Below are 25,438 nucleotides of genomic sequence, written 5' to 3' on the forward strand. Positions count from 1 at the left end.
GCAGTTTTTTGTTAAAATGGCTTCACAAGGATAGAAAAGCAAAAGCAAAATACTATCACAGCCTCAGTAGCAAAATGTAAAAGTTTTTTTTTTTTTTTTTCCTGAGTGTCTAGGGTTGGCAGGGTTAAATCCTAGTAATGAGGTTAGAAAATCCTAACTAGAGTCACATGCTAACCAGCAGCGTTAAGAAGTAGGCCAACTAATGTGTTCCTGAATAGGAATTGGAACAATTAATAAAAATGTGAATAGAAAACTGCTCATAACCAAAGCATGAACGCTTGTTATTTTAATAGGGATTATCCCTGAGTAACAGAGCTAAGAGCAAGTTAGTCTTCTCCAGTCTGTTGTGTGGGAATACACTGCCGCTTCACAGACACAGAACAGAGGCCTACGAAAAGGCACATCTCCCAGAGCAACCAATCACAGAACCACTTTCATTTTATCACAGCAGATTTGAACAGAAAAGGCATGATCTGATTGGTTGTTACTGACATCACATCAATCACCTAGAGAATGAGTTATACGCTTGTTCGTCAGGTGAAATGATCTTTTAGCTTGTGCAAAAGATAATCGTTCCCAGCAGCCCAACGTGTAAAATGGGACCTGTGTTGCTAATAGCAGCCTATGCATACTGACTGGACAGTGCGTGTAAGAGGTTATTAATTGGTCATTTAACGACGCGCATAGAGTGCATATTTACCATTACAGTATTGTTTTGCCTCAATATACCATTGTTTTAGATCACAGAAAATGCAACTGCAAACTATAATGGTCAACCCCTCGGCCAAGGACAGAGGACTGTGAAGATTAGTGTCCTCCAGTTACATGAAGCCATTGGTATGCATTACCATTGAAGTGGCCATTAAAAGGTTGTTAAATAAAAGCTTATCTACTGCTGTAGACTGAGTATTAACTCCACTCCTCCCTCATGAATTAATCTATAACCTAAAGCCAAAGACATTACGTCACAAAGAAGTCCGGGAATGTTCTCTGCCAAAGAGAAGACCCAGATAACATCCTCTCTGTCCACATTTTGCCAGAAGAGAGCAGAAAGGCCCCAGAGGGGTCCGCGTGACCACTACACCCTGCCCCAGAAACAAGCCCCCATAGGGCGGTGTGAGAGGGCCGAAGCCTCACACGTCAAGTTCACGGCCAACTTCACAGAAGGTTATGCCGTGCACTTCTACAAAGCTCTCCTCGCCAGCGTCCAGGAAAGCAAACCTCCATGGATGAAAGAATTCCTGAGAAACCGGAAAGGAAAATGATTTTTAACAACTGCAGATACAAAAGCTTTGCACAAACAGCAGCGGTCATGGAAATTGATAGAGGGGAGGATGGAAAGAGTCTGGTTTTCCACATTACAAAGAGAACGATGAAGACAAAACAAGAAATTACCAAAGTTTTACGAATACATTTCATGTACGAATGTTCATGATATCACTTTCTGTACGTTCTGCTACCACCCACCTTTCGTGTCTCCCCTTTTTCCTCATAGACTGTAAGCTTGCGAGCAGGGCCCTCATTCCTCTTGGTATCTGTTATGATCTGTAATGTCTATCGTCTGTACAAGTCCCCTCTGAAATGTAAAGTGCTGCAGAATATGTTGGCGCTATAGAAATAAACTATTATTAATTATTATTAGTTGGAAGTCTTAGGGTATGTGCACACGCTGCGGATTCTGCTGCGTTTCCGCAGCGTTTTTGGCTCTGCAGAAACGCAGCAGATTTTGCTGCGTTGTACAGTACCTTTATTTCCTATGGAAATAAAAAAAAGCTGTGCACATGCTGCGTTTTTTTTCCGCGCGGTTTTGCTGCTGTTTACAATCCGCAGCATGTCAATTGTTTGGTGCAGAAACGCTGCGGTTTTACACCTCATCCATTATGAGGTGTAAAACCGCAGATAAACCGCAGCACTTTGTCCTGCGGATTTCCTGCGGTTTTCTCTACAAAATCCGCAGAGACTAAAAACTACGTGTGCACATACCCTTAGACCCCCATTTATCAACAACAGTGTTTTTCACACTGGCCTTTGATGACAGGGCATGCGGAGTCCATATCTCTTATTGAATCTGGCGCATCTGAGAAGTGAAGTGCGTCTCTCTGTGGTCAGGGACGGGAGTAACATTTGTTGGATAGAAGGGAGTGCCACCACGTCCCATCCCACTCCAGCTTTTCCCTCATTATCTCAGCTGGGCAAAAACGGTGCGAAACGGTGAAAAATTTTAGTGCAGCCTTACACGACAGTTTTTTATGCCACAATTCTGGCATAAATGCTGATGTCTTCAGGTTTGTGCACATTTTGTCTTACAGACACTGGCGTATCCGCTGATTTTTTTTATATTCTCATCTTTGGCACTTTTGTGGTATATTTATATCCCGCATTTTTCTTTTAACTATATATAAAATAGCAAGCAGATCCAAAACCCAACCATTTTTTAGCTGCTGTGCACACACAGCCTTATGAACGTGCTGCAAATCATGGACACTATACCAGCAGCAGAGGCAGTGGTATAACAACCAGCAGGGGGTACAGGAATTTTACACTCTCAGCCCCTTTGCTCTGAAGGCTCATTAGCTGCCAAAGATACCATTTTTTTTGGCAGCCTGTACTATGGGCTTCCTGCACTGAACGACTTGGCACCAACATGCACCATTTGGACAAACAGGCATAACCAGCCACGGTTACAGAAACCTGACATTGCTCAGAGAAGAAAACATTTTAGTTCTTGAAGTGATGTATCCTATAAAATGGCATAAAGAAAGGCACAGAAAGAGCAAAAACCAAGCACCTGAACATAGGACTATATCGAGTAACTGAAGTTTGAGGAGTCACACAAACAAAAAAAAAAAATTAAAAAATAAATGTATACACACGGTACACATCTATATATCTATCCACCTTCCCTATAATTATTCTCTTGCTGCCAGCTAGTACATCAACAAGTGTGGTTTAGCGTCGGTCTGATGCTGCTCAGCTTGTTTCTACAACACGTGTATGACAGTCAGGCCGTACATTTTGGAGAATTGGCTGCAGTTATCACCATTATGTGGAACTTAAGAGCTCGGTGTAAAATCTTGTAAGTTGGTGGCAAAGCCTCGCAATCAGGTGCAGTTATAGAAGCTTGTATAACTGTGTAAATGTCAGATTTGCCTGTTGTAAGAAATGCACAGGATCTCCAGAATATACTGTGTGTGTATATATATATATATATATATATATATATATATACACACACACACACACACACACACACACATTTTTTTTTTATTATTTATTACACACACGCTAAGGGCAGTTTCACACGTCCAGATAATGCCGGTACCGGAGCCATCCGTGTGACGTCCATGTGCACCATCCAAGTTTTTGAAAAATTATTTTCAATGTTAAACCTTTGACTTTTAAAAAACGCACACGGACAGCATTGACTTGTATGGGTCCGTGTGATCCGTGCTGTTGCACAAAAACGGACATGTCAGCGTGTTTTGCACACAGACACACAGTCCGTGAAAACACGCTGACATCTGTATAGACACATTCATGAGAATGTGTGTCAGTGTCTCCGGTACGTGAGAAAACGGTCACTACACGTACCGGAGACAATGACGTGTGAAACTGCCCTAAGGGCTTGCTGACTGAGTGCAGTCCGATGGTTCACTTGCACCCATAGACACGTATGGGTGGACATTATCCAAATATCGGAGGCACACAGCATGCTGCAATTGTTCTCATACAATAGCAGATCTGCACTGCCCCATAGTATAACATTGGGAAGAATGCTGTACAAGAAAACATTGGATAGCACTGGGCCATGTTATATGGCAGTGTGAACGAGCCTCAAGAGAAACGTCTTGCTGCAGAGATAAACTGAAGCTAGCAGGCAGTAGAAGATTTCAGCAATGCATCCCTTATCAAGCTCCTTTGATTTATTTGCCTGCAATGATTGTTTTAGCAGCAGGAGGTTATCATTGCTGGGATGCTGCAGCTCCTTCCTCCTGTGATGGGCACCTGTCTATGGCTTTTGTACATACAGAGCCTGGTGTGGGCAGGGTTAGCTTCCTCAGCTCTGCTTCATGATAAATCTAAAAGCTCCGATTGTGTCAGAACAGCTGCACCTAGTAATCTAAGTAATATATTGTTGGATTCAGCTAATCTTGGCCTACATCAGGCTGCTCTCAGATGTGGTAGCAAAAAAGCCTGGTGACACATTCCCTTTAGCATGTGAATATACCGTAAAGTTGAAGAAACTAACCATTCCCCCCCCAAAAAAAAAGTATATATTTAATTTATGTTTTGGGGGAGAAGACAGACAGCCACACCTAGGCAGATGACTTTGCATTTTCAAAATGCACATTGTTGCCAGCTTATGTCTTTCTATCATGTTGTACAGGCATCAGATAAAAAAAGTCACTTTATTTTCTAACTCAACCACAAAGTTGGTAATAAAAGATCATTCTGCATCATATTATTTTAACTGGAAAACTTTTTTCATTCAAAGTATTAGAAAGGATCATTTTGTCACTCACTTTTGTCTCAGTCTGTAAAAACAGGAGCAGGCATCACACTTCCCTGTAGAATGTGAGGTATCCGTCAGCAAGAAGAATTTGGGGTAATTAGTAGTGATGAGTGAACGTGCTCCGATAAGGTGTTATCTGAACATGCTCCGGCACTGCTGCCAGTCCATGCTGGGGATTATCCTTTGAAAAGAGAGGAAGTTTGGGGGCAGAAAAGGCACAGGCAGTGATCAATGTCACCAAACCAGGAATTTTTCCATGCCAAATCTCAAGAGGCGTGCGCCACCACGGAATTAAGCAGATCTTTCCACTGGCGCACGCCATCACAACAAAGGTACTACAGTCAGTGACTAAACTACTTTTCTGCTGTAATTTATGGCACTTTTTTTCTTATGTGAATTGCAATGAATTTGTCAGCTGCACTTGACCACCACCCGACCAAAAAGTGGTGTATTTGCAGGGACTGGTGTAAAAACGTTAGGAAAGGTAACAGTTTTGCTGCGTTGTAAGCAGTTTTACATCAGAAAACTAGCAAAAGCTGCTTGGGGCCACAGGTGATATTTTGGAAATTCCACAGCAGATACAATGTACACAAACCCTATGGCCATGTTCCCACATTCAGCTTTTGATGTCGCAGAATTTCTGAAGCCATTATGGAAACTATGTTAGGCTATGTGCACACACTGCAGATTCACCTGCGGAACCGCAGGTAAAGTGACCTGCGGTTTCACACCTCTACTATGTTAAAGGTGTGAAACCGCAGCAGAATCCGCAGAAACAATTGACATGCTGCGGAAAAAAAAACCGCAGCTTTTCCGCAAGTAAAAAACCACAGCCTGAGCACTGCGGTTTTGAAAACCCATAGGCTAACATGGTAAAGTACCATGTCTGCGGAACTGCTGCAGTTCTGCAGGGCCAAAACCGCAGCGTGTGCACATGGCCTTACTTGTGGTTTTTTACATTTGCTTTTATCACGTTTTTTGATGCTGCATTCGTCTTTTTTTCATATGCAATGCTTTAATGATATCTGATCACCGGGTCTTCCCCCATATAAAGTACAGCCAGCACCTGTAAGCACTGTCACAGCATACTAGAGTGCTGTATATATGTCCCCAATCCACTCTGGAAGGCACAACCCGCCCCCCCCCCCCCCCCCAAAAAAAAACAAACAAAAAAAACTGACCCTTTATTACATTAACAAACGTTACAGTCCGATAGGTGGTCTCTGATCTTGATACGGCGCGTCCTCTTCAAGATTGCCATTCTTCATGTGTACGATACATCCTACGTCAGCCACACCGTGTCCATTGCGTTCCTGCACAGGCATATTTCTCTCTGCCCTGCAGTCAGCAGAACTGAGCACATGCACCGGCTTTACCTACGGGTCATCGGCGCTCTTTGGCCTCTCCTGGCCGACGCAGACCACATACTTGCCAGGGCAGAGAGATGCACCCGTACAGGAGAGCAATGGACACTGTGGACGACAAAGACAAATTGCACATATCTAAATAATGGGGCTATACTCCCACCGCATTTAGTGTAGTCGCCGGGAAAGGTCCTTACATTTCCACCAACCCATAGTCTTGCACTGAATCCAAAAACTTAATTTTGGGTATGGCAGCACAGTGGGACTACTTAGTACACACCAAGATCTCAAACACAAAAGCACCCTGCAAATAAAAAGTGAACTTATCTCTTTCAGTGGAAGACCACAGCAGAAGGTGAGCTATGGGCACACGGTGCGGATTAAACCTGCGTTTTACGTGCAGATTTAGGCTACGTTCACACATAGTGGAACTCTCGCTGAAGTTATCGCGAGAATTCCGGTTTCCATGCCGCGGGGGGGTGGGGGGGGTAGGGGAAAAAAAAAAAAAAAAAAAAAAAAAAAGAAGATTTCGCATTTTAAATTCCCGCCACTTTCCCGTGGAAAAACTAGCGATTTGCAAGCGTAGTTGGCTTGCAGAATGCTAGCGTTTTCCAAGCGATCTGGAGCATCACTTGGAGAACTGATTGACAGGTTGGTCACACTCAAACAGTGTTTGACAAGTGTGACCAACTTTTTACTACTGATGCTGCCTATGCAGAAGAAACTTTAACACTTTTCACAACCTCCTCAGGCCAAAAGCACAAGCCTCCATCACAAACATTTGTGTTGATGATCTGGCCTCCCACTTTACAGATAAAATAGATAATATCCATCAGGAAATTTGCTCCCAACCACCAAGTGCTGTGACTCCCATCCCTTCCTGCATCTCCCCTGGCTCACTTTCCACATTTGATCCCATCATAGAAGAAGTCGTCTCCAGACTCCTCTTCATCTGGTCCGACTACATGCACTACCGACCCCATTCCCTCACATCTCCTCCAGTCGTCACAACCCACCTAACTACAATCTTTAATCTCTCCCTCTCCTCGGGCATTTTCCCATCCTCCTTCAAACACGCCATCGTTACTCCATTACTAAAGAAACCCGCTCTCGACCCATCCTGCCCAAAACTACAGACCAGTCTCCAATCTCCCCTTCATCTATAAACTTTTGGAGCACCTAGTTTACTCCCACCTTACCCGTTACCTCTCCACTCACTCCCTTCTAGACCCTTCACAGTCCGGCTTCCTCCCCCCTACATTCGACTGAAGCTCCACTCAAAGTGACCAATGATTTTCTGACAGCAAAACGTAATGGTGACCACTCTCTGCTCATTCTTCTTGATCTGCAGCTTCCGATACTGTTGACCACCATCTCCTACTCTCTAGGCTCCAGTCACTAGGCATTAAGGACACTGCTCTCTCCTGGTTCTCTTCCCATCTCTCTGACCGCTCCTTCAGTGTTTTGTTCTCTGGCTCCACGTCATCTCCTCTTGCAGTCGGGGTACCTCAGGGCTCAGTCCTTGGCCCCCTTTTTTCTCTCTACACGGCCCCAATTGGAAAGACCATCAGACGATTTGGCTTTCAGTACCATCTTTATGCTGATGACACACAACTATATACACGTCTTCCTCCGACCTTACCTCCTCTGTACTAAAGAACGCCAGTGACTATCTGTCCGCAGTATCCAACATCATGTCCGCTCTCTATCTGAAACTCAACCTCTCCAAAACTGAACTTCTGCTCCCACCGTCTACTAACCTTCCTAAATCTGACATTTCCCTCTCCGTGGGTGGTACCACAATAACTCCCCAGCAGCAGGTGCGCTGTCTGGGTGTTATGTTTGACACCAATCTCTCCTTCAGATCCCATATACAATCTCTTGCCGCTTACACCTAAAGAACATCTCTAGAATCCACCCTTTTCTTACCATGGAAACAAAAACCCTCACTGTAGCATTGATCCACTCCCACCTGGATTACTGCAACGCTCTATTAATTGGCCTCCCCGTCACTCGACTATCCCCTCTCCAGTCCATACTTAATGCAGCAGCCAGGGTCATCTATCTAATCGGTACTTGGACGCGTCCGCTCTTTACCAGTCCTTACATTGAATTGGATCCTATAATGAATGGGCAGCCAAAGTACTTGTTCTCACACACAAAGCTCTCCACAGTGCGGCACCCCACTACATCTCCTTCCTCATTTCTGTCCATCGGCCTAACCGATCGCTGCGCTCTGCAAATGACTTTCAACTAACCTCTGCACTAATCCATACCTCCCACTCCTGACTCCAAGACTTCTCCCGTGCTTCTCCTATCCTCTGGAATGCTCTACCCCAAGAAATCAGGACTATCCACAATTTGCATAGTTTCAGGCACTCCCTTAAAACACATTTGTTCAGAGCGGACCATCATGTTCACTAATCAAAGTCATTCTATGTGTAAGTGTGTGTGTGTAGCCCATTCACTATCTCCATCCATACCTCACGATGGCTGGACCATTGTTGTAAATACACACCTGTACTTTGTATCTCCGCCACCTCATTGTAGATTGTAAGCTCTCACAAGCAGGGTCATCTTATTTTGCTTTAATTATTGTATTGTTAACGTTGTTACTTATGACTTGTGTTTTGAAACTGTTAAACTGTAAAGCGCTGCGGAATATGTTGGCGCTATATAAGATTATCATCATCAGATTCTCTCGGATGAGAGACCTGCAGCACAAGGGCAGAGAATATGGAGAAAGACTTCTCCTTCCTGCGAATCTGCGGACATCACACTGTACTCAGGTGACATCCGAGCCCTACGATTTCCATGCATACCCATAGACTTGAACGGTTGCGCACCTTCTGATTTGCAATGTATAGCGCAGCATCCTGCTTTTTTGTTTTCTCCTTTAGCTGAATAGGTAGGCAGGGAAAAAAAAAAAAAAAAAAACACACCCTACACTATTCCCGACACAGCCATTCACTAGACTGGAGCTGACGTATAAAGTGCGGTCTCCATCCTGGCATGGTCTGTTTTTTTGGGGGGCACCATGGTGGATCTCTGTTGCTTCGCAATGCTTGGGTCCAAGATTCAAATCCCACCAAGGAGTACGGTACATATTTTATCCCGGTTTGAATGGGCTTCATACCAAACTCCAATGACATACCGACAGGGAAGTTAGATTGTGAGCGACGACGATGATGACCTATGAATTTCCGCAGCGCTTTAAACAGCACTATACAGGCAAGATAAATTTGCAGCTATGCACAAAATATCAGATTCACTCAAGTAAATGACTGTCGGGGCTCGGTCAGGATACCCATCAGAATGTTTTTTGGGAGTTTAAACAGAAACTCCAACGTACTACTCTTGTATTAGGCCGGGGTCAGACTTGCGAGACTCATGCGAGTTTCTCACATCTTAATAGCCGGCACTGCCGCTGGCACTCAGATCAGAGCGTTCAGCTGCATGTATTTCTATGTAGCTGAACGCTCCAGTCCGAGTTCCAGCGGCAGTGCCGGGTATTAAGATGTGAGACTCGTGCGAGTTTCTCGCAAGTCTGACCCAGGAATTAATGTGAGACTAGTCCAAGGAGGCATCACGCAAGACTAAGTAGAGCAATGTGATACAAGGCGCAGACATCACATTATCCATGTTATAAATACACCAGAGAAGTCATTACGCTGTCATAGCAACCAATGAGACAGATTTTCCACTGTCTTATCTGATGGAGGGTGGACAGGGAAGTCTAGTAGAATCAGACAAAATGTATCAAAAACAAAATCTAAAAAAAGAAAAGAAATTATGTACATTATATAACATTATCATGGCTAGCAGGTCTGACCCGCTGGGATCCCAGTGACCCAGAAACAAGAGGGCAGAAGCGCTCAAAGCCAGTCATTTTGCAGAGAATTACAGCACAGTCCCATACAAAGTAATGGAGCTTTTCTACAGGTCCAAACAGTTGTGGCCAAAAGTATTGACACCCCTGCAATTCTGTCAGATAATACTCAGTTTCTTCCTGAAAATGATTGCAAACACATTCTTTGGTATTATTATCATCTTCATTTAATTTGTCTTAAATGAAAAAACACAAAAGAGAATGAAGCAAAAAGCAAAACATTGATCATTTCACACAACTCCAAAAATGGGCCAGACAAAAGTATTGGCACCCTCAGCCTAATACTTGGTTGCACATCCTTTAGCCAAAATAACTGCGACCAACCGCTTCCAGTAACCATCAATGAGTTTCTTACAATGCTCTGCTGGAATTTTAGACCATTCTTCTTTGGCAAACTGCTCCAGGTCCCTGATATTTGAAGGGTGCCTTCTCCAAACTGCCATTTTTAGATCTCTCCACAGGTGTTCTATGGGATTCAGGTCTGGACTCATTGCTGGCCACCTAAGAAGTCTCCAGTGCTTTCTCTCAAACCATTTTCTCGTGCTTTTTGAAGTGTGTTTTGGGTCATTGTCCTTCTGGAAGACCCATGACCTCTGAAGGAGACCCAGCTTTCTCACACTGGGCCCTACATTATGCTGCAAAATTGGTTGGTAGTCTTCAGACTTCATAATGCCATGCACACGGTCAAGCAGTCCAGTGCCAGAGGCAGCAAAGCAACCCCAAAACATCAGGGAACCTCCGGCATGTTTGACTGTAGGGACCGTGTTTTTTTCTTTGAATGCCTCTTTTTTTCTCCTGTAAACTCTATGTTGATGCCTTTGCCCCAAAAGCTCTACTTTTGTCTCATCTGACCAGAGAACATTCTTCCAAAACATTTTAGGCTTTTTCAGGTAAGTTTTGGCAAACTCCAGCCTGGCTTTTTTATGTCTCGGGATAAGAAGTGGGGTCTTCCTGGGTCTCCTACCATACAGTCCCTTTTCATTCAGACGCCGACAGATAGTACGGGTTGACACTGTTGTACCCTTGGACTGCAGGGCAGCTTGAACTTGTTTGGATGTTAGTCGAGGTTCTTTATCCAACATCCGCACAATCTTGCGTTGAAATCTCGTCAATTTTTCTTTTCCGTCCACATCTAGGGAGGTTAGCCACAGTGCCATGGGCTTTAAACTTCTTGATGACACTGCGCACGGTAGATACAGGAACATTCAGGTCTTTGGAGATGGACTTGTAGCCTTGAGATTGCTCATGCTTCCTCACAATTTGGTTTCTCAAGTCCTCAGAGAGTTCTTTGGTCTTCTTTCTTTTCTCCATGCTCAATGTGGTACACACAAGGACACAGGACAGAGGTGGAGTCAACTTTAATCCTTGTCAACTGGCTGCAAGTGTGATTTAGTTATTGCCAACACCTGTTAGGTGCCACAGGTAAGTTACAGGTGCTGTTAATTACACAAATTAGAGAAGCATCACATGATTTTTCGAACAGTGCCAATAATTTTGTCCACCCTCTTTTTTATGTTTGGTGTGGAATTATATCCAATTTGGCTTTAGGACAATTCTTTGTGTTTTCTCATTTAAGACAAATTAAATGAAGGTAATAATACCAAAGAATTTGTGTTTGCAATCACTTTCAGGAAGAAACTGAGTATTATCTGACAGAATTGCAGGGGTGTCAATACTTTTGGCCACAAGTGTATGTAGGAAACCCCACTGTGGACAATGGCATTTCCTCATAGATTTATAGGTTTGGAGAAAATGTTTCAACTTTTTGGAGCATTTTAATGTTTAGTGCCAATGGTCAATCTGTATAACCAAAGGAACCTCAAAATCGGTAACTACTGATCAGCAGTCATTTAAAGGAGACTGTCATGTTAAAATAAAAAAGCCATTAACCTGTAGATATGTGATTAATTGTGTTCTATAGCCGTGCTGCCGCATTGCAGCCAACAGGAAGACAAACTTTATTCGTCTCAGAAGCCTCCAGCTTTGAGTGAGAAGAGTGTCCGGAGTGACTTCAATCACCACCCAGTTCATAGTGAGATGTGGCTGTAACCACACCCCGGCACTGACTGACAGCCAGCTCAGCACTGATTGACTGAAAGCCGAAGGCAGCCCATTAACACAAAGATTCTTGTGACTAGAGAGTTCCCTCCTTCACAATAGTGCATTAAAACTAAAATATCACTTTTGAAAACAGGTCTGAGGCTTAGCTATAAGGAGGCTTGGTGAAGCGTGGCCAACAAATTCATATTTATGCTACATACAGTGGGCACGGAAAGTATTCAGACCCCTTTACATTTTTCACTGTTTCATTGCAGCCATTTGGTAAATTCAAAAAAGTCTCATTAATGTACACTCTGCACCCCATCGGACTGAAAAAAACAAATGTAGAAAGGTTTCCAAATTTATTAAAAAAGAAAAACTGAAATATCACATGGTCATAAGTATTCAGACCCTTTGCTCAGACAGTCATTTTGTCACATGCTGTCCATTTCCTTGTGATCCTCCTTGAGATGTTCTACTCCTTCATTGGAGTCCAGCTGTGCTTAATTAAACTAATAGGACTTGATTTGTAAAAGGCACACACGTGTCTACATAAGACAAGGAGCTCACAGTGCACATCAGACCAAATGAGAGTCATGAGGTCAAAAGGAACTGGTCAAGGAGCTCAGAGACAGAATTGTGGCAAGGCACAGATCTGGCCAAGGTTACAAAAGAATTTCTGCAGTACTCAAGGTTCCTAAGAGCACAGTGGTCTCTATAATCATTAAATGGAAGAAGTTTGGGACCACCAGAAGTCTTCCTAGACCTGGCCGTCCAGCCAAACTGAGCGGTAAAGAAGACCCCCAAGATCACTGTGTCCGAGCTCCACAGATGCAGTAGGGAGATGGGAGAAAATTCCACAAAGCCAACTATCACTGCAACCATCCACCAGTCAGGCTTTTATGGCAGAGTGGCCCGATGGAAGCCTCTCCTTAGTGCCAGACATATGAAAGCCCGCATAGAGTTTGCAAAAAAAAAAAAAAAAAACCACACACACACACACACACACACACACACACACACACACACACACACACACACACGAAGGACTCTCAGACTATGAGAAATAAGATTCTTTGGTCTGATGAGGCAAAGACAGAACTTTTTGGTGATAATTCTAAGCCGTATGTGTGGAGAAAACCAGGCACTGCTCAATACAATCCCAACAGTGAGACATGGTGGCGGCAGCATCATGCTATGGGGGTGTTTTTCAGCTGCAGGGCAGGACGACTGGTTGCCATTGAAGGAAACATGAATGCGGCCAAGTACAGATATATCCTTGATGAAAACCTCTTCAGGAGTGCTCTGGACCTCAGACTTGGCTGAAGGTTCACCTTCCAACAAGACAATGACCCTAAGCACACAGCTAAAATAACAAAGAAGTGGCTTTGGAACAACTCTGGGACCATTCTTGACTGGCCCAGCCAGAGCCCTGACCTAAATCCAATTGAGCATCTCTGGAGAGACCTGAAAATAGCTGTCCTCCAATGTTCACCATCCAGCCTGACGGAACTGGAGATGATCTGCAAGTAAGAATGGCAGAGGATCCCCAAATCCTGGTGAGAAAAACTTGTTGCATCATTCCCAAGACGACTCATGGCTGTACTAGCTCAAAAGGGTGATTCTATTCAATACTGAGCAAAGGGTCTGGATACTTACGACCATGTGATCAGTTTCTTTTTTAATAAAATTTGCAAAAATTTCTACATCTGTTTTTTTTTTTCAGTGAAGATGGGGTGCAGAGTGTACAAGACAAAAAAAAAAAATGAACGTTTTTGAGTTTACCAAATGGCTGCAACGAAACAAAGAGTGAAAAATTTAAAGGGGTCTGAACACTTTCCATTCCCACTGTAAGTTGCAAAAATTATGACAAATGTCAAAGCAACTGTTAGGTGGATTCATAACTGGCTTAGTGTTCGGACCCAAAGAGTGGTCGTAAATGGCTGCACATCCAGTTGGAAGAATGTCAAGTGGGGTACCACAGGGCTCTGTCCTGGGCCCTGTATTGTTCAACCTCTTTATCAACGATTTAGATGAAGGAATTGAGGGTAAACTGATTAACTTTGCTGATGACACAAAGCTAGGAGGGTTAGCTAATACTAGAGAAGAGAGAGAGAGGATTCAGAAAGATGTAAATAAACTGGAGAAGTGGGCAGCAACTAACAGAATGGTTTTTAACAGGGAGAAATGCAAAGTACTACATCTGGGCAATAAAAATGAAAAAAGCATATATAGAATGGGAGGAATAGGGCTAAGTGACAACACATGTGAAAAAGACTTGGGTATACTAATAGATCACAGACTGAATATGAGTCAACAGTGTGATGCAGCAGCAAAAAAGGCAAATGCAATTCTAGGATGTATTAACAGAAGCATACAGTCTAGATCACGTGAAGTCATTATTTCCCTCTACTCCTCTTTGGTCAGACCTCATCTGGAATATTGTGTCCAGTTTTTGTGTCCACATTTTAAAAAAGACATCAGCAAACTAGATCAAGTTCAGAAAAGAGTGACCAGAATGGTGACCGGTCTGCAAACCCTGTCTTATGAGGAAAGGTTGCAGGATTTGGGAATGTTTAGCTTGCAGAAGAGAAGACTGAGAGGAGGCTTAATAGCAGTCTACAAATATCTCAAGGGCTGTCACATTGTAGATGGATCATCTTTATTCTCATTTGTACAGGGAAGACTAGAAGCAATGGGATGGAACTGAATGGAAGGAGACACAGATTAGACATTAAAAAAAAAACAAACAAAAAAACTTTTTGACAGTTAGAGTGATCAATGAGTGGAGCAGGCTGCGATGAGAAGTGGTGAGTTCTCCTTCAACAGAAGTCTTCAAACAGAGGCTGGACAGACATCTGTCTGGGAAAATTTAGCGAACCCTGCTTTGAGCAGGGGGTTGGACCAGATGGCCCAGGAGGTCCCTTCCAACTCTACCATTCTATAAGAAAGGATGTGTAACCGGACACCAGTCTATTATACTATGAAAAGGGACGAGCACTCCACACAGTGAAACTATGCAGATACAGATATTGTGCTGCAGCTTTCAGCAAAAAACATTTTGCCGGACTCACAGCAACAATGCTTGTGTAATGTCCACCATACTACATCTCTCCTTGAGGAAAAAAAAATATAATAGGAACCTCTGTGTGTGCTGGGTAAGGGAGACAATATACCAGTCACTATCCACCCACTAGGTCACAATGGCCAGGAACAGCACTACCACACACACACACACACATCAGCTTATTCTGAGAAGTTACCTTCCAAGGGAAATTTTCCAGGCGTTTGTCACCTAATCTGAGAGCATCATAACGTAGAAACAAGACCCCGATTCCAACAGTGGGTCATGCGTTACTGGGCTGCTTCATGTAGTTTTGATAATCTTCTGCTGATAAAACTTTGATTTTATCAATAGGGAGCTAGTAAGCCGTTGCCACGTAGCAAAGCATATTCATGAGCTCTGTATAACTGCATCCCCACCACAGATTGGCAGCTTTCTGTGTACACTGTGCATAGGCAGAAAGCTGCCAATCAGTGGTGTGGGCGGGGGTTGTACAGAGCTCAGATTTTTTTTTTTCTGTTCCAAAATGAAATGTGGAAAGCTACTGTAAACGTAGCCTTACATGCTGCTCACAGAAAGAGAAGCCAGGATATTGATGTGGTTGCCACAGAGACATGGAGGAAAAGCCTGAAAACAAAGAAGCTTGTATTGGAAGACATTTGGGGATTTTTGGTGCCAATAAACTCCATGTGAAAAGGCCCTGACAGTCTTTAGCAGGAGTTAGAACAGAAAAAAAAAAAAAAAAAAGCTAAAACTCAGCATGCAGCATTCTTGTCTGATTTACGGACTTTATGTTTGTTATATGGCAGGCAAAAAAAGCAGACAGAGCGGGGTGCTGCGCATGCATCCATTCACAGGACATGACCGGCTCAGAGAATGTCAGAATTCATCGAAACCCAGCCTCAGGCCATGTTACCTCAATAGCTGTAAGTCAAAGCCAGGCGTGGGTGACAAATATAGACGTGGTGACGTGATTCTATTATACTTTTCCTCTGATTGTTCCACTTCTGGTTTTGGCTTGCATATACTGGATATGTGGAAGGTGGCCTTGGGGCGATTTTACACTAGCTGATGGCAGCCATTAAACAAAAGCTCACTGACTTCTATGTAGCCGCTCAGGAGTGCCGGGTATTGATGAGAGTTGCTTGCACTGCACTCGCTAGTGTGACCCTGGCCTTAGCCAAAGGGATGACAAAGACGCCCTAGGACGGTGCATGGATCACCAGGAAATTCACCATTTCCATGATGGCAGGGCTCCAGGCTCCAAAGGGTTAAAAAAAAAAAAAAAAAAAATATATGGCAAGTTACAGAAGAAAAACACTAAAGAGACTAAAAACTGAAAACTTAGAACCCAAATAAAACTGTGACGTCAATGGAGAACATATTTCACAGCTTCAGGAGGCCGCCTGGGTACAATTTCACCCTTCAGTATAGCAAAGAAAAAAAGCAAAAAAAAAAAGCAAGTTCCTATGGGAATATTCATTGTGATTTTAGTACATGTTATGCACCGACATCTGATAAAAGAAAAATAATAAGCTATAAATGGGGAGATCCGTGCTCCACTTATCTGTGTTGTGTATGTGCACACAATCCAGAAACGGCAGCGCTTTGGATGTGCTGCCGTCTATTGAACGCAGGGGAACCTACACGTGGTCACCGAATCGTGCGGATTCACTGCATCCAATACCCTTGTACCCCACAGAGAAGAGTAGTGGCAGCAGCAGGGGCTGGCGGGTCAGAAGAGAGAATCAGGCAGATTATGGTAATGTCACTCACATCACACTGTCAGAGTTTGAGCCGAGTGTCAGTTTACTGTGATCCGATTCTCTTGCAGGAGAAAATCATATCACAGGTGCGGAGAAGATGGAGAAATTAAGTTCTCCATTGTCTGAGGCCTCATATGTTGGACTGCACTCGGATGACATCTGAGTGCAGTCTGATGTTTCACATACACCCATAGACTTTATCTATATGCATTCACCGCCATGCTACGATTTGTTCTCTCATGCTGAATCGGCTTGTGAAAAAAAAAAAAAAAAAAGTGCAAGTCAGTACAGGCCCATAGCTTAACATTGGCCCTAGTGCCATCCTATAAATACGCTAGTGTGAACAAGTCCTCAAGAAGAGTAATAAAAAGGACGCAGCAGCACATTGTTAATCTGAGGACTGACTGCTTGTCAGGTTTAGACGCACTTTCATCTTGCTGGATTGACAGCGGCGATGTAGCACATGATCCTGAACAAGATCCACTTACAGGAAGAGATGCAGCAAGAACAGAACGCTTCACAGAGCCGCGGCCTTCAGGTCACTGCAAACACCCCCAAGAAAAGCTCCCAGGACCCCAGCGTGCGTCACGTGCCCCTGAGTCACAAGGCGAAGGGATCAGAGCCATGCCGCCCTATAGTAATGGCAAACATACAGAACGGCTTCCCTTATACCAGGGGACGAAGGCTGTGATAGAATATAGACCGGTCTTCTGTTACTTTCCAATCTGCAGAATTTTTAACATATTAACAGATGTGGCAGATATCCAGAACGGCAAGTGCAAGGCAGCATGGGTCTTAAAAAAACTGTTCCACCATTTCTTATTTTCATCTTCTGTGCAGGACCATGGCTTTTATTAGATGTAAACTTTGTGAATTATCAAGGAAAACCACAAGCGAGTCTGAGCCTTACGGCAGGTGCAGACTGTTTTCTCGCCATTTGAGAAAAATCAGTCCGATTATGTGATCAGAGTGGGATCTGATTTTCTTGTCGGTGGGAAAAAAAAAAAAAAAAAAAAAAATTATATATATATATATATATATATATATATATATATATATATATATATATATATATATATATATATATATATATATATATATATATATATAATTTCCCCCCCCCCCCCCCTTTACCTTCTCAGTTCTGGCCATCAAATTTGGCCTGCACTTGGGTGTCAGAGTGCAGGGCCATGGACCAGCTAACATGAAATGGGGAGTGTGGTTCACAGAGCTCACTGAGGAGTCCAGACGGATGTCCTTCAGATGAGCCTGCAAATCCTCTCCGGCCCTGCACGCTCACTGATGTGGGAGCACAGAACTACGGAGACACAGTCAGCCATCATGATCTAACCTTTTATTGGGAAAGTTCTGGCCTATTTAGAAAGGTTTTTCCCAGCTGCATAAAGGGTCATTTCCATCTTCATACATTGAGATACTTGGAAAAACAAAGCACTTTTGCACGTACTCCTTATTAAATACTAGATGGTGGCCCGATTCTAACGCATCGTGTATTCTAGAATATGTATGTAGCTTGGCTAGCGCCGTCATCTCCCGGCTGCATCGCCGCTGACCTCCGTGTGGCAGGAGATGACCTGCGGCAACCGTCAGGAGATCAGTGGCTAGATCTCCCGATGGTAGCGGTGGCGTGTGTTGTTCAAATTCCGCACCAATTCACGGCCGGACTGCGCCTGTCACTGATTGGTCGTGCCCGGCCGGCTGCGACTAACCAGCGACGCGGGATTTCCGTTACAGAGAGACAGACAGAATTAGACAATTATATAGTAGATTGTAGCCTTCTTGAAATCTCATTTCAGCTCATTACTTCGGAGACCGAGAAATCCTGATCAGCTTCAACACGCAAACCAGTGCTTACAAGATCAACTGAAAAGAGCTTGTAAGCACTGTATGTTCTGCTGTCCAATATCAGTAATATGTCTCCATGGCAACAAGTTGTAAACAGATTATAAGAGTTAGAAGGGAACCGGGTCAACTTCCACAGTCCCTCTAAACCACCACAGGGCGTGATAACATTACTGGGACAGTCTGGGAAAACCAGCGCCCTCACAACTAATCACCCAATAATCATAAAATGGATTTTAGGCATATTCAAAATTCTACAAGGAACTAAAAGGCTCAATAGATACATGAGGCACTCTGGGGGTCCGGAGAAGCCAACAGGTTCCCATTAACGACTCAAGAAAGGCAGAAAATACAAACAATTAACCCTTTAGGCTCATAAAGGAGGAGGAGCAACTAAACTTATTAATGGTGAGCACAAGTATTCTGGTTTCAGTTAACGTTCGTCTAATGTCTATGAGGACCTAAGGTTTACACAGGATTAGTAAGTCAGCTTTGTGACAACAGTTTCCAAAATAATAAAGTAACCAGAGAACAGGGGAAATTTACTGATTGCTGGAGAACCACCTAGAGGCAACTGCCGAGACCCCCGGCAACTGCTGAAAGTGGACTCTGGGGCGGGCAGAGAAAACTAATGGAGTGAAGCGGAGCACGTCTGCTCCGCACAGGACAGCTCTCTGCAGAGGCCGACCAGCACCAGGTCACCCCTAGGATAGGATATTAAACATCTTGGAGACAACGTCACATTTTCAGATTCGCAGTGTACACAGCCCATCCAGTATCTGACATGCACCCCTCGTGCTGTCACTTAGCAAAACCCCTGACGACCACGTCCAGACCTGAACTATTTTTGTTTAAAGGGAAACTTTACTCAAAAACCAGAACCCATGGACAGCTGTGACATGACGTACAAGCATGTGACCGATGCCGCCAATCACTGGCCTCAGTGGCGCTGGATGCACCGCACAGCATGTGACCGATGCAGCCAATCACTGGCCTCAGTGGCGCTGGATGCACCGCACAGCATGTGACCGATGCAGCCAATCACTGGCCTCGAGGGCGCTGGATGCACCGCACAGCATGTGACCGATGCAGCCAATCACTGGCCTCGAGGGCGCTGGATGCACCGCACAGCATGTGACCGATGCAGCCAATCACTGGCCTCGAGGGCGCTGGATGCACCGCACAGCATGTGACCGATGCAGCCAATCACTGGCCTCGAGGGCGCTGGATGCACCGCACAGCATGTGACCGATGCAGCCAATCACTGGCCTCGAGGGCGCTGGATGCACCGCACAGCATGTGACCGATGCAGCCAATCACTGGCCTCGAGGGCGCTGGATGCACCGCACAGCATGTGACCGATGCAGCCAATCACTGGCCTCGAGGGCGCTGGATGCACCGCACAGCATGTGACCGATGCAGCCAATCATTGGCCTCGGTGGCGCTGGATGCACCGCACAGCATGTGACCGATGCAGCCAATCACTGGCCTCAGTGGCGCTGGATGCACCGCACAGCATGTGACCGATGCAGCCAATCACTGGCCTCAGTGGCGCTGGATGCACCGCACAGCATGTGACCGATGCAGCCAATCACTGGCCTCAGTGGCGCTGGATGCACCGCACAGCATGTGACCGATGCAGCCAATCACTGGCCTCAGTGGCGCTGGATGCACCGCACAGCATGTGACCGATGCAGCCAATCACTGGCCTCAGTGGCGCTGGATGCACCGCACAGCATGTGACCGATGCAGCCAATCACTGGCCTCAGTGGCGCTGGATGCACCGCACAGCATGTGACCGATGCAGCCAATCATTGGCCTCAGTGGCGCTGGATGCACCGCACAGCATGTGACCGATGCAGCCAATCACTGGCCTCAGTGGCGCTGGATGCACCGCACAGCATGTGACCGATGCAGCCAATCATTGGCCTCAGTGGCGCTGGATGCACCGCACAGCATGTGACCGATGCAGCCAATCATTGGCCTCAGTGGCGCTGGATGCACCGCACAGCATGTGACCGATGAAGCCAATCACTGGCCTCGAGGATGACAGACGTGTACAACATGTGACCAGAGACCCCCGCAATTCACAGAATCAGATTGTCAGTGCAGGATTACAAGCGAGCAGTCATTCTTTCCCTTTCACAGAAGGCTACCAGAGCCTATACATGCAGCCATTCTAATGGATATGTCGCCACCCCCACACAGTGGCACCTGCAGAGCCCACATCACAAGTAACGCCAACAGGTAAGAGCCAATGCAAAATAACACTGGAACGGTTCCTGACATCATCGCAGCCTTGGACCAGAGGAGACTGGAGCACTGACACCTGATGGGGCAGGCAGCATACACGCCACAGCCAGTGCTGATCGGGCATCACACACTTGTTGCTGCAGGCCATCCTGGAACTAGTAGTTCCCCTGCAGCCAGTGTGCGCACTCCTCTACAGTACAGCCCTTCCACCAGCTTACCGAGCTCCCCAGCAGTCAGATCGGCCTCCGGTCCCCCGGGAGCCCCGCTGTACGTCTGTTTAATGTCCCGGAAGAATTTCTTAGTGTCCCGCAGATTCTGGTGCAGCCTGGCCAGATGCTTATTATAATGGGCGAAGCCTCGGCCTAACTCCCGCTGCAGGGAGCCGGAGCCCCCAGAGGAGCTGTGCCGGCGGTCGCCTTCCTCCATTGCCGGTCAGCCAGTGCCCTGCACCCGCACAACAACAAGCGGAGCACTGCCCATGGGACGGAACCTTTATCATCAGCGCCCGGGGGTGAGGCGGACAGCAACCCCGAAACACGCATGCGCGGGGACTGCCGAAGGGCGTGCAGGGAAATGTAGTCCCGAACCGGGAACCCGCTGTAGTGACGTAGGGGAGACGTGGGACCGAGACTAGAGAGCTGCTCCACAGCCTGCTGCGCTGCCAAGTGACTGCTCTCTAGGAAGCCTTGTGGCGCTCGGACGTACTTCAACTCCTCTATATGCAGAATACTGCTTTCATGCTGTATTTTTTATATTTCACCTCCCAAAAGTGATTACGAAGTCATATGTACCCTAAATCCTGTCACTCAGAAATAAGCCCTAAAAAAAAATCTATATTACATTTATGGTGCTCAGAATATGATGACGCAAAAATGATTTATTGAAATTATTATATAAAAGTAAAATATATTCAGCTACGTTCACATGCAGAATTTTTGCGCCGTTTGCAACATTTTTTCGCAGCTTTTTCTGGGTGTGTGGATCATAGGCGGACACACCGCATGTGCAGCCTGCGCAGCTGCAGCGGAGCCAGGCATGGAGGGGGTTACTGCAGGGCGGCTAATAATGAGGGCAATCTGACCTGTTTATCTGGCCCTGAGGCTCCGGGGGGCTCCTGGCCCGATTGCCCTCATGTGCGGCAGCAGAGAGAGATCCCCACAGCTCCGCTGCCTACAAGAGAAAATGGCAGCAGAGCGGAGCTGCAGTGATCTTTCCTGCCCGCGCCTCCTGTCTCTCACACAGCAGCGCCGCTGGATGACGTCATCAGTCAGCAGCTGGCTGTGTCAGAGAGGACGCTTCCGGCGATGGGAGAGCGTGCGGAGAGGTGAGCGGTGCTGTGTGTGTAGAGATGAATGATGGTGTGCGTGCAGGCGTGCGTGTGTAGCGCTGCAGGGCAATGTGCAGAGAGGTGAACTGTGCTCTGTGTGTCTGTGTGTGTAGGTGGGGGAGAGGGCAATGATGGGGGTGGAGGTGATGGGGATAAGGCAATGATGGGGTGATGGAGAGGGCAATGATGAGGGTGGTGGGGGAGGAGGAAATGATGGAAGTGGTGGAAAGGGCAAGGATGGGGATGGTGGGGGAGAAAGAAATGATGAACGTGGAATGGGCAACGATGGGGGTAGGGGGAGAAGGCAATGATGAAGGTGGTGGAATGGGCAATGATGGCAATGGTGGGGGAGGAGAAAATGATGGCGGCGGTGGGAAGGGCAATGATGGGGTTGGTGGGGGAGGAGGAAATGATGGAAGTGGTGGGATGGGCAATGATAGGAATGATGGGGCGGAGGAAATGATGGAGGTGGTGGAAAGGGCAATGATGGGGATGGTGGGGGAGGAGGAAATGATGGTGGTGGTGGAATGGGCAATGATGGGGGCTGGTAGCGGAGAAGGCAGTGATGGAGGTGGTGGAAAGGGCAATGATGGGGGTGGGGGAGAAGGCAATGATGGAGGTGGTGGAAAGGGCAATGGGGTGATGGAGAGGGCAATTACGTGTCACGCCGTTCTGACATACTCACCCGGCCTCCGCTCCCATGCCATCTCTGCATACTCACCCGGCCATAGCTCCCACGCCGCAGCCCCTCGCCGCCCGACAGCCACTGCGGTCACCTCTGACAGGCGCGCGGCTGACGGTTTCTGCATGCAATGCGCATGCCCCATAGGCCGCCCCTCCCTTCTGCTTCTTGTGCTTCGGCTATGCCTTAACCCGGAAGCACCCCCTGACCAATGGCAGGCCAGACAGGTGCATATCAGGCCGCTTCCCCCTGAGGGAAGCGCCTGATCATTGTGTTTCCTAGCACACTGGGTCCGCTTCTTCGTGTGCTCTCAGCAGTATCACAGTCCCGCTCTCGTGTGCTCTCTGCAGCAGCTTCGCAGTCCTGCTATCTATGTCTCCTGCTGTACTCCAGTCCTGCCTCCGGTGTTCCTGTTCCGTCCTACTCCAGTCCTGCCTCCAGTGTTCCTGTTCCAGTCCTTCCGTCCTACTCCAGCCCTGCCTCCGGTGTTCCTGTTCCATCCTGCTCCAGTCTTTCCGTCCTACTCCAGTCCTGCCTCCGGTGTTCCTGTTCCATCCTGCTCCAGTCCTTCCGTCCTGCTCCAGTCCTGCCTCCGGTGTTCCTGTTCCATCCTGTTCCAGTCCTTCCGTCCTACTCCAGTCCTGCCTCCGGTGTTCCTGTTCCATCCTGTTCCAGTCTACTGTCTTACTCCACTCCTGTCTCCTGTGTTCCAGCTCTGTCCTGTCATCTACACTTCAGTCCCTAGACGTTCTAGTCTACTGTCTTACTCCACTCCTGTCTCCTGTGTTCCAGCTCTGTCCTGTCATCTACACATCAGTCTCTCCACGTTCCAGTCTACAGTCTTACTTCACTCCTGTCTCCTGTGTTCCAGCTCTGTCCTGTCATCTACACTTCAGTCCCACACACCTACTCCAGTCCATCCTGAGCCGCCCCTCTTGGTACCAGCTACCGTGGTACTCAAACCCCTGGGCCTGCTCCTAACGGTCCCTGTATAGCGGTCAGTTCCACTTGGCAGCTTGCCCGGGGCCACTCGGTGCCACGGCCCAGAGGGTCCACTCCTGGAGATTCCGGCTCCAGACCAGCCACGCTAACATGATGGGTGGTAGGGGAGAAAGCAATGATGGAGGTGGTGTAAAGGGCAATGATGGGATGGTGGGGAAAAAAGCAATGATGGAGGTGGTGGAAAGAACAGTGATGGGGTGGTGGGGGAGAATGACATGATGATGATGGTGGAAAGGACAATGATGGTAGTGATGGAAAGGGCAATAAGGTGGGTGGTGGGGAGGAGGAATTGATGGAGGTGGTGGAATGGGCAATGATGGGAGTGGTGGGGGAAAAGACAATGATGGGGTGGTGGGGGAGGAGGAAATGATGGAGGTGGTGAAATGGGCAATGATGGGGTGGTGGGGGAGAAAGTAATGATAGTGGTGGGGGAGAAGGCAATGATGGAAGTGGTGAAGAGTACAATGATGGGGTGGGGAGAGGACAATAATGGGATGTGGGGGGAGGAGGACAATGAGGGGTTTGGGGGATTGGGATGGGAGGAAGGGGGACTTATAATGGACTTAGGAAAAGGGGGAGGTGGAGGAAGGCATTATTATGTCTAACACAGTCCCTTAGTATATAGCGTACATACTTATTATGTATAACACCATCTTTTTTTACATAGCTTCCTCTTTTATTATGTATAACACCATCCCTTATTATGTACCATCCTCTCTAGTTATATATGGTGCCGTCCCTTATTATATAGCTTCCTCTGCTGTTATGTACACTGCTGTCTCTTACATAGTGTATTCTTGTTCATTTTGTTATTCACAGTGCCCTCTCTTTTTAGATATAAAATGACTTCTGACGGAGGAGCTGGTGACCAGTCTACCAGTCCATCATCTCCTCCATTAGAAAGGAAGTTTTCCCATGCTAGATCAGCCATCATTGCATTATACAGCTAACAAGACAGGACGGTATGTAATAAAAAACAGGGCTCTATATAATCCAATATGTAAGGGACGGTACAGGACATAACAAGAGAGGGCACTGTATAATAATGGACGGTAATATACATAATAAAGGAGACTATGTAATATATATACATATATGTGTGTAGCTATATATTGTATGTTGCATTGTCGCCATAAAAGGAAGGGGGCCCAGAAACATTTCTTGCACAGTGGCCCCAAAGCTGTCAGTGTCCGCGCCTGGTGTGGATTACATTTGTGCTTTGTCTACAGTAGACGTGTAATAAAGTTAGTTTTACCGCTGCATTTTTTCTCCGTCTCATTGTTTACTATGGGTGAAAAACCGCAGAAAGACATGACATGCTGCAGATTTCTAAAACGCAGCAGTTTTCCTATTTAGTAAGGAAAAAACAAAACTAGCGTGTGCGGGAGATCTCTGAAACCTCATAGCTTTTGCTGGTGCTGTAAAAAGCAGCTTTTAATTTGCAGAAGAAAACACAGCATGTGAACATAGCTTAAATTTGCCATCGCCATAAATGTTGTGATCGACAGACTAAAGTCAATGCTTTATTTGTGCAGCCAAAATAAAAAGCGTTAATATTTGAAATGTAACAAAACAATTGCTGTTTTTTTTATATTTCTCTCAATAAGAAGTTAATATAGGTTAAGGCTATGTGCCCACGTTGCAGAAATGCTGCAGAATTGTCCACAGCATTTCCGCA

The 25,438-nt window shown here is 46.1% G+C and overlaps 1 protein-coding gene across 1 annotated transcript in view; it reads right to left on the reverse strand.

The window, feature by feature from the left end:
• Window positions 1–21,288, reverse strand: part of DSTYK (dual serine/threonine and tyrosine protein kinase) — a 92,870-nt gene extending 71,582 nt beyond the window's left edge. Inside the window, exon 1 of the mRNA XM_073587196.1 lies at window positions 20,968–21,288. Within this exon, the coding sequence (XP_073443297.1) occupies window positions 20,968–21,175 (208 nt within the window). The 5' untranslated portion in view covers window positions 21,176–21,288. The remainder of the gene's footprint in view (window positions 1–20,967) is intronic.
• Between the last annotated feature and the right edge of the window lie 4,150 nt (window positions 21,289–25,438).

This window comes from Dendrobates tinctorius, unplaced genomic scaffold (assembly GCF_039654945.1).
Source record: "Dendrobates tinctorius isolate UK_male_01 unplaced genomic scaffold, ASM3965494v1 ptg000098l, whole genome shotgun sequence".
NCBI lineage: Eukaryota > Metazoa > Chordata > Amphibia > Anura > Dendrobatidae > Dendrobates > Dendrobates tinctorius.